Source organism: Myxocyprinus asiaticus, chromosome 8 (assembly GCF_019703515.2).
Source record: "Myxocyprinus asiaticus isolate MX2 ecotype Aquarium Trade chromosome 8, UBuf_Myxa_2, whole genome shotgun sequence".
Taxonomy (NCBI): Eukaryota; Metazoa; Chordata; class Actinopteri; order Cypriniformes; family Catostomidae; genus Myxocyprinus; species Myxocyprinus asiaticus.
In genome coordinates this window covers 41,963,574-41,977,595 of record NC_059351.1, presented here as the reverse complement: position 1 = coordinate 41,977,595, position 14,022 = coordinate 41,963,574, and the positions used below count along the sequence as shown (strand labels likewise).

The window sequence follows — 14,022 nt, the reverse complement described above, 5'->3', positions numbered from 1 at the left end:
TCAGCTGGGCCTTAATGAGCTCTTATGTCATGGCATCCTTTGGTAATAATGGTCAATCTTTGTGTAGAAATTAAGACAAAAAAAAAAAATAAAAAAATAAAAAAAAAAAAACCGCATAAAAGAATGTAGTATGATAAGAAAAAAACACTTACATTTAGCAGATGCTTTTATCCAAAGCAACTTACAGTGCCCTTATTACAGGGACAATCACCCTGGAGCAACCTGGAGTAAAGTGCCTTGCTCAAGGATACAATGGTGGTGGCTGTGGGGATTGAACCAACAACTTTCTGCTTACTAGTTCAGTGCTTTAGTCCACTACACCACCACCACCCAGTTTAGTACCAGTTCCAAACTACATATACGTCAGCTGGCAATGACAGGCAGAAGAAGACAATGATGATGTGAAGGACCCAAGTGCAGTTTATTCATAAACGCGAAAACCAAAAACTGTGAACGGAAACAAAAACATGAACTAGACTGGACTAGACAACCAACAATACATTAACAATACCTGACCAAGGACCATGCCAAACATGAGGGTATAAATACAAGGACAAGGGTGACAAGACAACCAATGAATAGACAGAACTATAAACAAGCTAACAAGACTAATAAACTAAAACAAATGAAAAGACAAGACTGATAATGAGTAACTCAAACAATGAACCAATGAAAACAAGACACATGAACTTGGAGGGAAACAGGATATCACATGACCAGGAAATACATGACTATAGAACAAGAAATCACATGACATGAAACACAAAACATGAACAAAAACACATTAAACGTGACACCCATATTCCAGCATGAATTCCAGTGCATTTAATGGTGTCCAGTATTGCGGCACAGTTCTGTGCCCCAGTGCGGTCTCTCCACTCTGACAGAATGTTGAACAAATGCATAATTCATTAACTGGTGTAAGAATTGAGGTCATTATACATTTATCTAACAAATAATATTGTGCCTTAGCTGTGTCTGTGACCTTGCAAAGAGATTAATGCCCTTTTGGACCAGCTCAGACTCGCTATGGAGCAAGAATTTATTCCTTGACTAGGAGGAGGGATGGATTTTCTCTTTATGAGCAGATGATGTCATGGGGTTCCAAAAGGTCTTATGATTAAGTGTTAAGTTTCAATACCTTATACAGATGCATTTCAGTGAGGTTAAACAATGTCAAAGGTTTTTTTTTTTTTTTCCTAAATGGAGGGTTCTTTCTTTACAAAGTTTTAGCTGCAATGTTTTACCATATGAGAACACATTCGAGATATGTTTTGAATTTATTTATTTTTGTCTCTTTTTGTTTCTGCTGTATCATATTTAACCCTCTACAGGCCATCATGGCTCAGCTGCCTCAGGAGGAGAAGGCCAAGATCGCAGAACAGGTGGAGAGTTTTAGGCAAGAAAAGAGCAAGCTGGACGCAGAGGTCGCTAAGTGGGATGACAATGGAAATGACATCATCGTGCTCGCTAAGCAGATGTGTATGATTATGATGGAGATGACTGACTTTACCAGGTATACCTGCATCCACATGTAAACAATAAGAACATTGGAAACGTTGAATGTTGTTTGCTTTGGCTGATTGTTTTTCTCTTAAAATTCACCCTAAAATGAAAGTTAGATAATTATTTATTCACCCTCATGTTGTTCCAAACCTGTATGATGTAATATTTTTCAGTGGAGCACAAATGTAAGATTTTACTATACAATGACAGTTCATGGTGACCATGTTTGGCAAGCTCCAAAAAACACTATAAATTATGATAAAATTAGTCCATATGACTTGTGCACTATATTCCAGGTCTTCTGAAGCCAAAGCAAACCTCTGTGTGAGGAACAAATTGAAATGTAATTGGTTATTCACTAATAATCTCCACCTGCACCAAAGCTTGAATCTAGCCGGCGTTCATGACCAGATTTAAAAAAAAAATTGCACGTTAATGTCATTGCCAAAACGGCACTGTTTTTCATGTGATGTGTAACTTTAGTAACCAAAAATGATGCACCTTTTTCAATTCTTGACACAGGCTAACTTAAATTTCAGTCGGTTTCTCACACATAGCTATGGTATTGTTTCAGAAAACTTGGAATTTAGGTTGTATGGACTACTTTTACGGTGCTTTTCTTTTATGACTTTCTTGAACCTTGACAGATATGGTCATTATGAACTCGTTGTATGGGATGAAACATATCAAAATTCTTCATGATTTTAGGTTGAATATTATTTTTAGTTTCCTCTGAATTCTGATCCATTTATGTTAGTGTGCTTAGTACTTAATACATAGGTAGCTCGTTTGCTTTCATTGCTCTGTGCAGGATATAAACTTTGGTCCATTTTGATGAATCAGCTAATAGAGTAACAATCTCTGTTTTGTGCTACCGCAGGGGAAAAGGCCCCCTGAAGAATTCCTCTGATGTGATCAACGCCGCAAAGAAAATTGCAGAAGCTGGATCCAGAATGGACAAGCTTGCCCGGGCGGTGGCTGACCAGGTCAGAATACTCTCTTACTAGCTCTCTTTTTCTGTTTATCCCTCTCTCTCCATCTGGAAGTGGAAGAGTGGAAGATCAAAGCCCTGGGTTGTCTTTAATATAATTAGCTCCTACGAGGTGTTGAATTCATTAACAGATGAGCCCCCTTCTTCAGAAGCTGCTGACAGACACTTTTTAATGTCCAATCAATCAACTTTACTCTTTGTAAGAGAAAGGAAAGGCAAAGTAAGGATGTGTATGAAAGAATGTCTCTGTACAAGAGAGAGAATGAGTGAGTAATACGCATTCTTGCAGCACTATCTTGTTGTCCTCAATGTCAGTAAAGTGATCAAGAGTCTTATAAGAAGCAGCCTGAAACCTGCTGTCTCACCACTGGCCAAGCCTCATGTAGTTTTTTATGTTTTCAAGTGGTTTTTATTTGCCCTTAGATAAAGAGAAAAGGTTGAGGTGAGAACCTGATCACTATGCTGATCAGAGTGTAATACGAGTGTTCGAGCACATCAGAGACAGGCCTGACAGTTCCAGAACACTCCTCCCTTCAGGGCAATGTGTTCCGCCCACAGAACCAATCTATCTTCCTGCCAGATATCTCACACACTGTGTTTGTTGGGTAGTCTGAACAGGTGGCTTGCCTTGTCCCTTATCGAACCTTTTTCTCAGAGTATTTATGTCTAATGGCCATCTGGGGTTCTCAGGACTCATTAAGGGACCGTATTCATTTCAGAAAGAATCTCTGTGTAGGAGGTGTTAAACAGGATCAGGTTCTTAATAATCAAGCTGCTAGCGATGATGAACTGATCCAGAAACAAAATACCTCCTAAGATAAGCTTATTTCATGTTGGGCTTTGAGTGGTGCCATGTACCATAAGTTACATCCAAGTTGGTTGCATGCAGAATTCTGTAGAGCAGTGGATCTCAACTGGTGGGTAGCAACATAACCCTGCTGAAAAAAAGAAGAAGCTTAAACTAGCATAAGCTGGTTTGCTGTTCTTAGTAGTCTCCCAGCATGGCCAAGCTAGTTTCCAGATGGTTTCAGCCTGACCATGACAATTGCCCCAAACCTCTCTAAAACAAACCAGACAAGACTGTGGAACTAGCTGAGACCATCAAATATTATCCTTATTGCTGGTCTCTAATAAATAAAAATAATAATAAATAATAGTGATGTTTAAATTATTATTATTAATAGATATCTGCAATGATAATAATAATAATTATTGTTTTTACTATTGCTGGCCTCATATAATAACAACAGTAATTAATAATAATATTGATGGTTTTTAATTATTATTATTAATAGAGATAAGCAATAATTATTATTAATTGTTGTAACTATTGCTGGGCTCTAATATTAACAACAATTAATAATTATGATTAGAGATCAGCAATTCTTCTTCTTCTTCTTATTATTATTAGTGACCAGCAATAATAATAATAATAATAATAATAATAATAATAATAATAATAATAATAATAATAAATGTATTAGTAGTTGTAGTTTTCAGCAGGAAAAAGCATCTGTGATAAAATGCAGCAAACTATATTATCATCCGTAGTTAGGATAGCAATATAAATAGGCTTTTAAACTTTTTAAAAGGGAGAAGGTTTTTTGTATTTATTTAAAAAAAAATTTTTTTTATACATATCTTTTGTTTTAGATATGTAAAATAAGGTCTAAAATAAGGTTTCCAATCAAACCCCACAATGTTTAGGTGCAAATTTATAACTTGGTAGAAGTTAGCCAATATAGGTAGATGCCAACATGAACAGGTTGCATGACATGCCTTCAACCTCAAAAAATGAAACGTAAAATATTTAAGAAATACAGGTAAAATAAACCAGTATACATTAAATGCATTAATAATGTACATTAAAAGTTCATTTTAGGAAAAACATGGGTTGTGCCGATCATACGTTTTGTACTGTATATATATATATATATATATATATATATAATTCCAATGTTTTATTTGGTAACACTTTACAATAAGGTTCCATTTGTTAACATTAGTTAACAACATTAGTTAACATGAACTAACAATGAACAATATATTTTTTACAGCATTTATTAGTCTTTGTTAATGTTAGTTAATAAAAATACAGTTGTTCATTTTTAGTTAATGTTAGTTCATGGTAAATTAACTAATGTATATATTTTAATTAACAGTAACTAACATTAACAAATGCTGTAAAAGTATTGTTCATAGTTAGTTCATGTCAAGTATTGTTGTTAATTAATGTTAACAAATGGAACCTTATTGTATAGTGTTACCTTTTATTTTAAGGACATTTTTGTCCAGTGTACTCTAGCTCAGTTGGTAAAGCATGGATCTAAAATGCCAAGGTCATGGGTTCAGTTCCCAGGGAACACACATCCCAATAAAACAAACCTTGAAAAACTGCAAGTTTCTTTGGAAAAAAAAAGTGTCTGCCAAATGCATGAATGTGAAATCTAAAATCACTGCCAGAGTATTGTCAAGCCAGGCTGCAGTAGTGCGTGTGGTCATGGCTGTCCTCAGAACACTCTTTAAATATCTGTCTAACTGCAGCACTTGAGATGGCTGACCCAAAGCTGCTGGGCCTTATATGCTCCCCTGGAGGCTAGAAAAGAGAGTTCTCCCTTCTATTACTCTCGTTCTGCATTTTCCCTTGGCACAGTAAGAGGTTGTCTCCAGCGGAGACACTTGAGCGCTAAATGCTAAGGACAGTACAGCTACTCAGCCATGTCGAAAATAGAGCAGCCTCAATAGTTCTTAAATGTGTTTCAGTCTTTTCACTCAAAGTTCATGTGAAACTAAGGGATAAAATAGATATAGAAATATATAAATAGTCAACAAATTCTGGTAGGACTTAATATTTTGTTACTTTTTATTTAGAGTTAGCCTCTGTGCTAGCTGAATAAGGAGGTAGTGTGTTGAAGCAGTTATCTCATCTTGTCAAGCAAGGTTCTGCATATCCAAAATTGGAGGATTTAAAATGGGAGGAAAAGGTTGGTGTAAAATATTGAAGGGGAGGTCCTCATCCGTAACATTAAACAGGGGCACTGGGACCTTTTAAAATTCAAGTAAAATAAAAATTTGATTGTCTGCTAATCTGTTTCATAAGAATTGTCACAGACAATTTTGCGACAGATAGGATTCAATTTACTGCACTCCTCATTCATTACCGTGGTGTCGCATATAGTAACTGGCTGTCATAAAACTTTGAGCAATTCAGTGATATCAGGGCCATTGTATGATTTGCTTAAAGGCACACCTGATCCAACTTGACTATTACGGTTACTCCAATGATACAGATGTGGAGGTTGCCATCTCCTCTAAAAGAAACTCTGAAATTACATCGGAGAGTCAAGTTGTGTGGTGCGTGCAAGTACTGTATATACAATTCAAGCGCATCTTCACAATGTGCATAGGACATTAATTTAACAATCCTAATATGACAAAGGCTTGGCTCAAAAAAAAAAATAAAAAAATTACTGGTAGTTTTCAGTAGAGGTCAACCGATATATCGGATTTACCAATAAATCAGGGCAGAAAGTTGCATGTTAACTATCGGCTATCAGAAAAAATAAACTCTGATAGTTTCAGATAGTTATTTTTGGTTTCATTTCTCTGTGGCCAGCACTGGAGGTTTCTACTGTTTGAACTCCTTGTTTCTACAGTATAGCAGCTTCCTGTAGAGGTTAAATAAAAAAAAATAAAAAAAATCACTGACACTTGGAGTTTGTTGTGCAATGTGACCAGACTATTTATAGAGATGGACACTTCAAATGCAGGTTTAAAACATAGACAGAGAAAAGCCAAGGTATGTATACAATGCAAATTATTTTTATTGTTATGGTACAATAAATCAGTCATTTAAGATAACCAAAGGTGGTTTGATAATTAATTTGTTTATAACTAATCACTGCACTGGAGAAGTGCATTGACAACAAGGTGGAGAGGACGCTTGCATTAGCTGTTTGAATCGTTAGAACAATGTTACAAAGTCAAGGATGGAAACTACTTACCGTTCCTTTCAATACGCTGTCTTGAATAAAAGAAGTCACTTGTGAATTCGTGCAGATCCGTTGTGTTTTTTTTTTTTTTTTTTTTTTTCGGGGTTGAGGGGCGTCCAATAATTTGTTCCGGTCAGATTATAAACATGAGCGCTCCGAAGAGATTTTGTTTCTAAGTGAATTAATCAGTTAATTATCAGTAGTAAATCAATCATTAATGCCAACCTTATATGAATATGCTGCCTGAGTGTTTGTTTTTGCTCGGCCGTTCGCATGCTTCAGAAGACCAAATGCAAGCACAGTACCTTGTGTGAATGCACACACACATGAACAGTTTTAGTTTTCCATTTTATAGTTTTTGACTTAAGTTTACCAAACTTTTCTCTGTTCTGACAAATTGTCCAAACTTCTGTCCAAGCTTCCTAGTTTTCTGACATAGTTATGTACAAAAAAAAAAAAAAAAAAAAAAAATATATATATATATATATATATATATATATATATATATATATATATATATATATATATATATCCCTTTATCCCTTTTTCTTTCTCCCTTTCTTGTGCATCATTTATAGATTTAATGTGACAGTAAAATAAAATAATAAATATTGTCAGTAGTGATGAAGCATACAGTCGCTATTTGGCTTTGTATGGCAGTGTTTTATGTTACTGCTTAAACAACAAACACATTTGACCTGTAATATTTTAATCAATATTTTCATTGATTTCAGATGGAAAAGACTTTGAAAAGGGTACCAGGGTACAAATTTATTGAAATATTGCCATGGAAAGTAATACTTAAAGTTCAGCACTATTTGACATTGATTGGAAAGTTTTCATTCATATTATACATTTTAAAAACCATCGGCTGATTAATCGGCTATCGGTCTGTTTTCCCACCTTATTTAACGGTATTGGCAAAACCCACTATCGGTCAGTCTCTAGTTTTCAGTACTGGGCAGTCCAAGGTTACCCAACAACATCACCTATCATGAACTAATTAATATTCATGAGATAAGCAATTACAGTCATGATGTAAAACAGTCCATCACATCTAAACACTTTCTGGAAACAAAGCCTTAAAAATTATTTTATGGAAATATATATATTTTTTTAGGATTCTGATTAACTGTCATATGAGCTAGTGTCCATTTTAAAACGTTTCTACTACCTACAGTATCTACAATTATTTAGTATGTGATGACACACCTTGAGTCATCTTTAAGATGCCACAAATTTCATCTTCAGTAATCACTTTGATAACTTCACCCCCACATATTTGCTGTACACAGTGAATATTCAAAGGTTGAGTCTCATCTTGTTCCAATTTTGTTTAGTGCCCCGACTCGGCCTGCAAACAGGACTTATTGGCGTACCTCCAGAGAATTGCCCTCTACTGCCACCAACTCAACATCTGCAGCAAGGTCAAGGCTGAGGTCCAGAACCTGGGAGGAGAACTCATTGTTTCAGGGGTATGTTTAACTATAAGGAAGATTTCAGCAATTCTTATTGTGTGGCTGGCTATCAATATGACTATTGCAGCAGCTTAACATTACTTTCTTGACTCCTTATTTGATATATTGATTGGACTGCCAAAAATTTGGACAATATTTAAACAATGGTTTAAAACACTATATAATAATGTTTTTATTTTATTTATTTTTTCTAGATAATTGGTCAACAGGTTAATTAGACATGCAATGTAATGATGTCATATGACAAGAAATGTAACATACTAATACCATATGTTTTTATTATTTTTATTATTATACATTATGCAGTAATAAGTACGCTAATATTCCATACATAGTTGGGTGTTTCGGTTGATTTTTTATTAAAACAGACACCCTTTTTTTTCTCTCTCTCTCTCAATATAAATGTCACATTTCAACTGATTTAGAAACTTTTTACCATGCCTTTATTTTTATGGTACTTTTCAAATGTATTTTATGTATAGATTTTATTGCTTTAGCCTTGTCTCAGATGCAGACTTTCAATATTAAACTATGAAAATGTATTAAATAAAAATTATTTTAAAAAAGTTAAATAAACCATGAAAATGATTTATATATATTTTTTTTAAATTACGACTGTCCTACAGCTTTATTTCCACCATACCAAACAATTTTGCCCCTTATGTTGGTTTTTTTTTTGGGGGGGGGGGTCTCAAAGTTGGTGCACTTGTCAACAACCAATAAGTGTCATTGAAGAGCATGCTTGAAATGAAATACTATATATATATATATATATATATATATATATATATATATATATATATATATATATATATATATATATATATATACACACACACACACACACACATACATACACACGGATGGGAGGGTTACTTTTGAAATGTATTCCACTACAGATTACAGAATACATGCTGTAAAATGTAATTTGTAACGTATTTCGTTAGATTACTCAAGGTCAGTAACGTATTCTAAATACTTTGGATTACATCTTCAGCACAGGTAGATTTTTCACTTGCTTTGACCATAAAAACTCTGCCAGTACAGTAAGACAAAATACACATTCTCTGAAAAATCTTATGCAGTGTTGTTTCTAAAACAAGATGAATCTAATTGATGAAGGATTTTTAGATATTTTTACAGGAAAACAATACAAAAATTATCATCAAGAATATGATTTTTGCCCTAATATCAAAAGTTATTACTAGAAAAAAATAATGATCCAATGTGAATTTTCTTGATAAAAAAATATGATCATGCCTGGTAAAGTGCATGTAAAATGGCTAGAAATAGCATTTTAGCTTAACGTAAAGCTGACTATTTACACAATGTTTATTTATATTTCTTCTGCTCCAAACTTCTCTGTCTGCTCGTATGAATGTAACACATAAAGTGTTTCACAGCTGTTCAAATGCACTTTGGATCGCATCATTTATATGTATAAATGTTTTCCATCTGAAAGGACTAAATATTAAATGAAACAAATGACAATAAAATGCAAAGTAATCTCTTCAGTAATCAAAATACTTTTTGAATGTAACTTTATTCTAAATACCAATGGTTTAAATTGTAACTGTAGTGGAATACAGTTACTTATATTTTGTATTTTAAATATTTATGTATTCCATTTACTCCCCAACCCTGTGTGTGTGTGTGTGTGTGTGTGTGTGTGTGTGTGTGTGTGTGTGTGTGTGTATATATATATATATATATATATATATATATATATATATATATATATATATATATATATATATATATATATTAGGTATGTGGTTGAGTAAAATTAACATTTTTGTTTTATTCTATAAAGTACTGACAACATTTCTCCCAAATTCCAAATAAAAATATTGTCATTTAGAGCATGGTCAAAATAACAAAAAAGATGCAGTTTTCAGACCTCGAATAATGCAAAGAAAACAAGTTCATATTCATTTTTAAACACAATACTAATGTTTTAACTTAGGAAGAGTTCAGAAATCAATATTTGGTGGAATAACCCTGATTTTCAATCACAGCTTTCATGCTTCTTGGCATGCTCTCTACCAGTCTTTCACATTGCTGTCGGGTGACTTTATGCCACTTCTGGTGCAAAAATTCAAACAGCTCGGCTTTGTTTGATGGCTTGTGGCCATCCATCTTCCTCTTGATCAAATTCCAGAGGTTTTCAATGGGGTTCAGGTCTGGAGATTATCCACACCCTGACTGACCTGGCTGTGTGGCATAGAGCATTGTCCTACTGGAAAAGCCAATCCCTCAGAGTTGGGGAACATTGACAGAGCAGAAGGAAGCAAGTTTTCTTCCAGGATAACCTTGTATGTGACTTGATTCATGCGTCCTTCACAAAGATGAATCAGCCCTATTCCAGCCTTGCTGAAGCACCCCAAGATCATCACAGAACCTTCACCATATTTCACAGTGGGTGTGAGACACTGTGGCTTGAAAGCCTCTCTAGGTCTCCGTCTAACCATTAGATGACCAGGTGGAGGATCGGTGATGATCTGAGGGTGCTTCAGCAAGGCTGGAATCAGGCAGATTCGTCTTTTGAAGGACGCACGAATAAAGCCACGAAAGAAAACTTGCTTCCTTCTGCTCTGACAATGTTTCCCTACTCTGTGGATTGGTGTTTCCAGCAGGACAATGCTCCATGCCACACAGCCAGGTCAATCAAGGTGTGGATGGAGGACCACCGGATCCAGACCCTGTCATGGCCAGCCCAATCTACAGACCTGAACCCCTTTGAAAACCTCTGGAATATGATCAAGAGGAAGATGGATGGCCACAAGCCATCAAACAAAGCCGAGCTGCTTGAATTTTTGCACCAGGAGTGGCATAAATTCACTCAACAGCAATGTGAAAGACTGGTAGAGAGCATGCCAAGTCGCATGAAAGCTGTGATTGAAAATCAGGGTTATTCCACCAAATATTGATTTCTGAACTCTTCCTAAGTTAAAGCATTAGTATTGTGTTGTTAAAAAATGAATATGAACTTGTTTTCTTTGCATTATTCGAGGTCTGTAAACAATGCTTCTTTTTTGTTATTTTGACCAGTTGTCATTTTCTGCAAATAAATGCTCTAAATGACAATATTTTTATTTGGAATCTGGGAGGAATGTTGTCAGTACTTTATAGAATAAAACAAAAATATTCATTTTACTAAAACACATACCTACAAATAGTAAATCCAGAGAAACTGATAATTTTGCATTGATCTCTTAATTTTTTTCCAGAGCTGTATATAAGGTTATTCAAGGTATATATCACTTTAGCAGAATATTTTCATTTGGGCAACATTTCAAACCAAGCTTTATTTTTGCCAAATGATGCTAAAAGTAAAAAAGTAAAAAATTATATGTAATTGTATTTAGAATACATAATATTTTAGCTATGAAATTAGCCTTTGCAAGACAAAGGAATCGGACATTTTATTTTGGAAACTGTCATTTCCACCACGGAATTCAGTTAAACCTATTATAAAATGTGAGATGTGGTGGAAATTACACTGTGGTGGGAATTTCCATGACTTTCTGATAAAATAAAATACATTTTAAAATAATGACAAAAATTACTAACTTCTGTGATGTACACTACCAGTCAAAACTTTTGATACACTTGACTGAAATGTTTCTCATGATCTTAAAAATCTTTTGATCTGAAGGCGCATGCTTAAATGTTTGAAATTAGTTTTGTAGACAAAAATTTAATTGTGCCACCATATTAATTTCATTATAAAACTAAAATTTAATTTAAAAAAAAAGTTTTTGAAATTGATGAGTTGGACCAAATAATAAAGAAAAGCAGCCAATAAGTGCCCAACATAGATGGGAACTCCTTCAATACTGTTTAAAAAGCATCCCAGGGTGACACCTCAAGAAGTTGGTTGAGAAAATGCCAAGAGTACATGTCTGCAAATTCTAGGCAAAGGGTGACTACTTTGAAGATGCTAAAATTTAACACAGTTGTGATTTATTTTGGATTTTGTTTAGTCACAACAGAATTCCCATAGTTCCATTTATGTTATTCCATAGTTTTGATGACTTTACTATTATTCTAAAATGTGAGAATAAAATAATAATAATAAAAAATGGGTAAGTGTTTCAAAACATTTGACCAGTAGTGTATGTACAAACATACACTGTTGGAAATTGTTAGTAGACAAATTAATGAAACTAGTGAGAGTGTGAAAAATGCAGGCTTTAACAGGACTTTACTTTCATGAAATTTACAGGGCTAAAAGTGCCTGAAGTTGAAGAAACACCCAGTTATTAACAGTCCACTAAACTCAAGACACCAACAATCGACTAACCTGAATATTCTCTTCCCTGTTGCTCCATATTCAGCTGGACAGTGCCACATCCCTCATCCAGGCAGCCAAGAACTTGATGAATGCCGTGGTCCTCACAGTCAAGGCCTCTTATGTGGCTTCCACCAAATACCAGAAGGTGTATGGTACAGCGGCAGTCAATTCTCCAGTGGTGTCCTGGCGCATGAAGGCCCCTGAGAAGAAGCCCCTGGTCAAGAGAGAGAAACCTGAAGAGTGCCAGACCCGTGTCAGGCGGGGCTCACAGAAGAAACACATTTCCCCCGTCCAAGCCCTCAGTGAATTCAAGGCCATGGACTCCTTTTAACTTCGCACCACAGATGCCCAAAACACCTCCTCTTCTCTTGATTTCTTCTCCTTTCCCTGTTATGGCTTATTTTCTCAGAGTTGTATCTTGTTCCATGCAGCGACTTGTGTGTGTGCAAGTAAATGTATGCGAGTTGGAGGGTTTGGCCACCTATCCTCTTCTAACCAAATTTCGCTGTTAAACGAGAAACAAGCAAACTCATGAAGGAGAGTGACATTTACAGTACAGTGTGGTCTACATCTATGGTCTAATAGTGTCAGCCCTAAATAATGCAGGGGTACTGCTTACCTTCCTAATATTTTTAATTATTATTATTATTTAAAATGAATATGACCCATAGTAATAGGAATAACTTATGAAGCAGATTTTCTCCCTTGTTCCCAATTATCCATATGGTGACATGAGGCTCTAGCTTTTTTGCATATAAAATCAATTTCTTTAATTCTATTGTTGTATCACTAACCATGGCAGCCAGGTTGGCTATAGTATTACATTTAGAAAAGGACTAGTTTTGTGGTTTGCTCAGAGTAGAATCCTGCATACATTTATAGTCCTGAATTCTCTAATAAACCTTGCACCTGTGTGTTCTGAGTCGAGTTCTTTTCATAAATAAAGGAATTTAGATTTTCGGCAAACATATTACAGCTGCACCAATAACTTATTCCTATAATTAAAACTGTGTTTGCGGCATCAAGTAATGGATGATGTCTGCTGTATGTTTGACAAGCAAGATCTTCTATCAAGCTCATCTCCATCATCAAATACGTTTTTCGTTTGTCACAGGATGTGCTCTGAAATTGTGTGTGTCCATAAACATTTGTGGTGAACGAGGTACTGTAATCACAAATAAAAAGTTTGTTAGCAAACTTTGAGAAAAAAAAAAAAAAAAAAAGAGCCAGTTTCAATGTTTGTGTCTTTTCAAACACTTTTCAGAATTTAAGGGTGATTCTCACAAAGCTTGTCAAGAACATGTCCAGGTAAAAAAATAAGAATAATACTGCCAAATCAAAATAATTAAATACATTTACGTAAATAAATAAATGTTATACAGTATTTTGCATAAAATAAAGACTACTTTTAGAGAAATAGTAGCATGGAATAGTAGTAGAAGAATTAGTAGTAAATACATAATATATTTTACTTAATTCTGGAGTGCTTCATGTGGATGTGCTTGATTACCATGAAAATAATCTCACAATATTTTTTTATTTTTTTATTATTATTATTAAGGATCCCCAAAATAGGCTTAATGTTCTCTATGCAAAATGAGAAAATTAAACCAATTATTAGGAATCTTCAAATGTGAAATGGTCTATTTGTTAACATTAGTTAATGCATTAGGTGAACTACCATGAAATAACACTGAACAATCGTTTTAAAGCATTTATTTATCTTGGTTCACGTCAGTTTACCAATGTTGGCTCATG

The 14,022-nt window shown here is 34.6% G+C and overlaps 1 protein-coding gene across 3 annotated transcripts in view; it reads left to right on the top strand.

Moving 5' to 3' along the window:
* The window catches only part of LOC127444566 (catenin alpha-2), a 784,313-nt gene extending 770,882 nt beyond the window's left edge, over positions 1-13,431 (top strand). For all 3 annotated transcript variants that reach the window (XM_051704010.1, XM_051704011.1, XM_051704012.1), the window contains 4 exons: positions 1,335-1,516; positions 2,387-2,492; positions 7,830-7,964; positions 12,308-13,431. In XM_051704010.1, coding sequence (XP_051559970.1) covers positions 1,335-1,516; positions 2,387-2,492; positions 7,830-7,964; positions 12,308-12,595 — 711 coding nt within the window. In that variant the 3' untranslated portion in view covers positions 12,596-13,431. The remainder of the gene's footprint in view (positions 1-1,334; positions 1,517-2,386; positions 2,493-7,829; positions 7,965-12,307) is intronic.
* Positions 13,432-14,022: the final 591 nt, after the last annotated feature.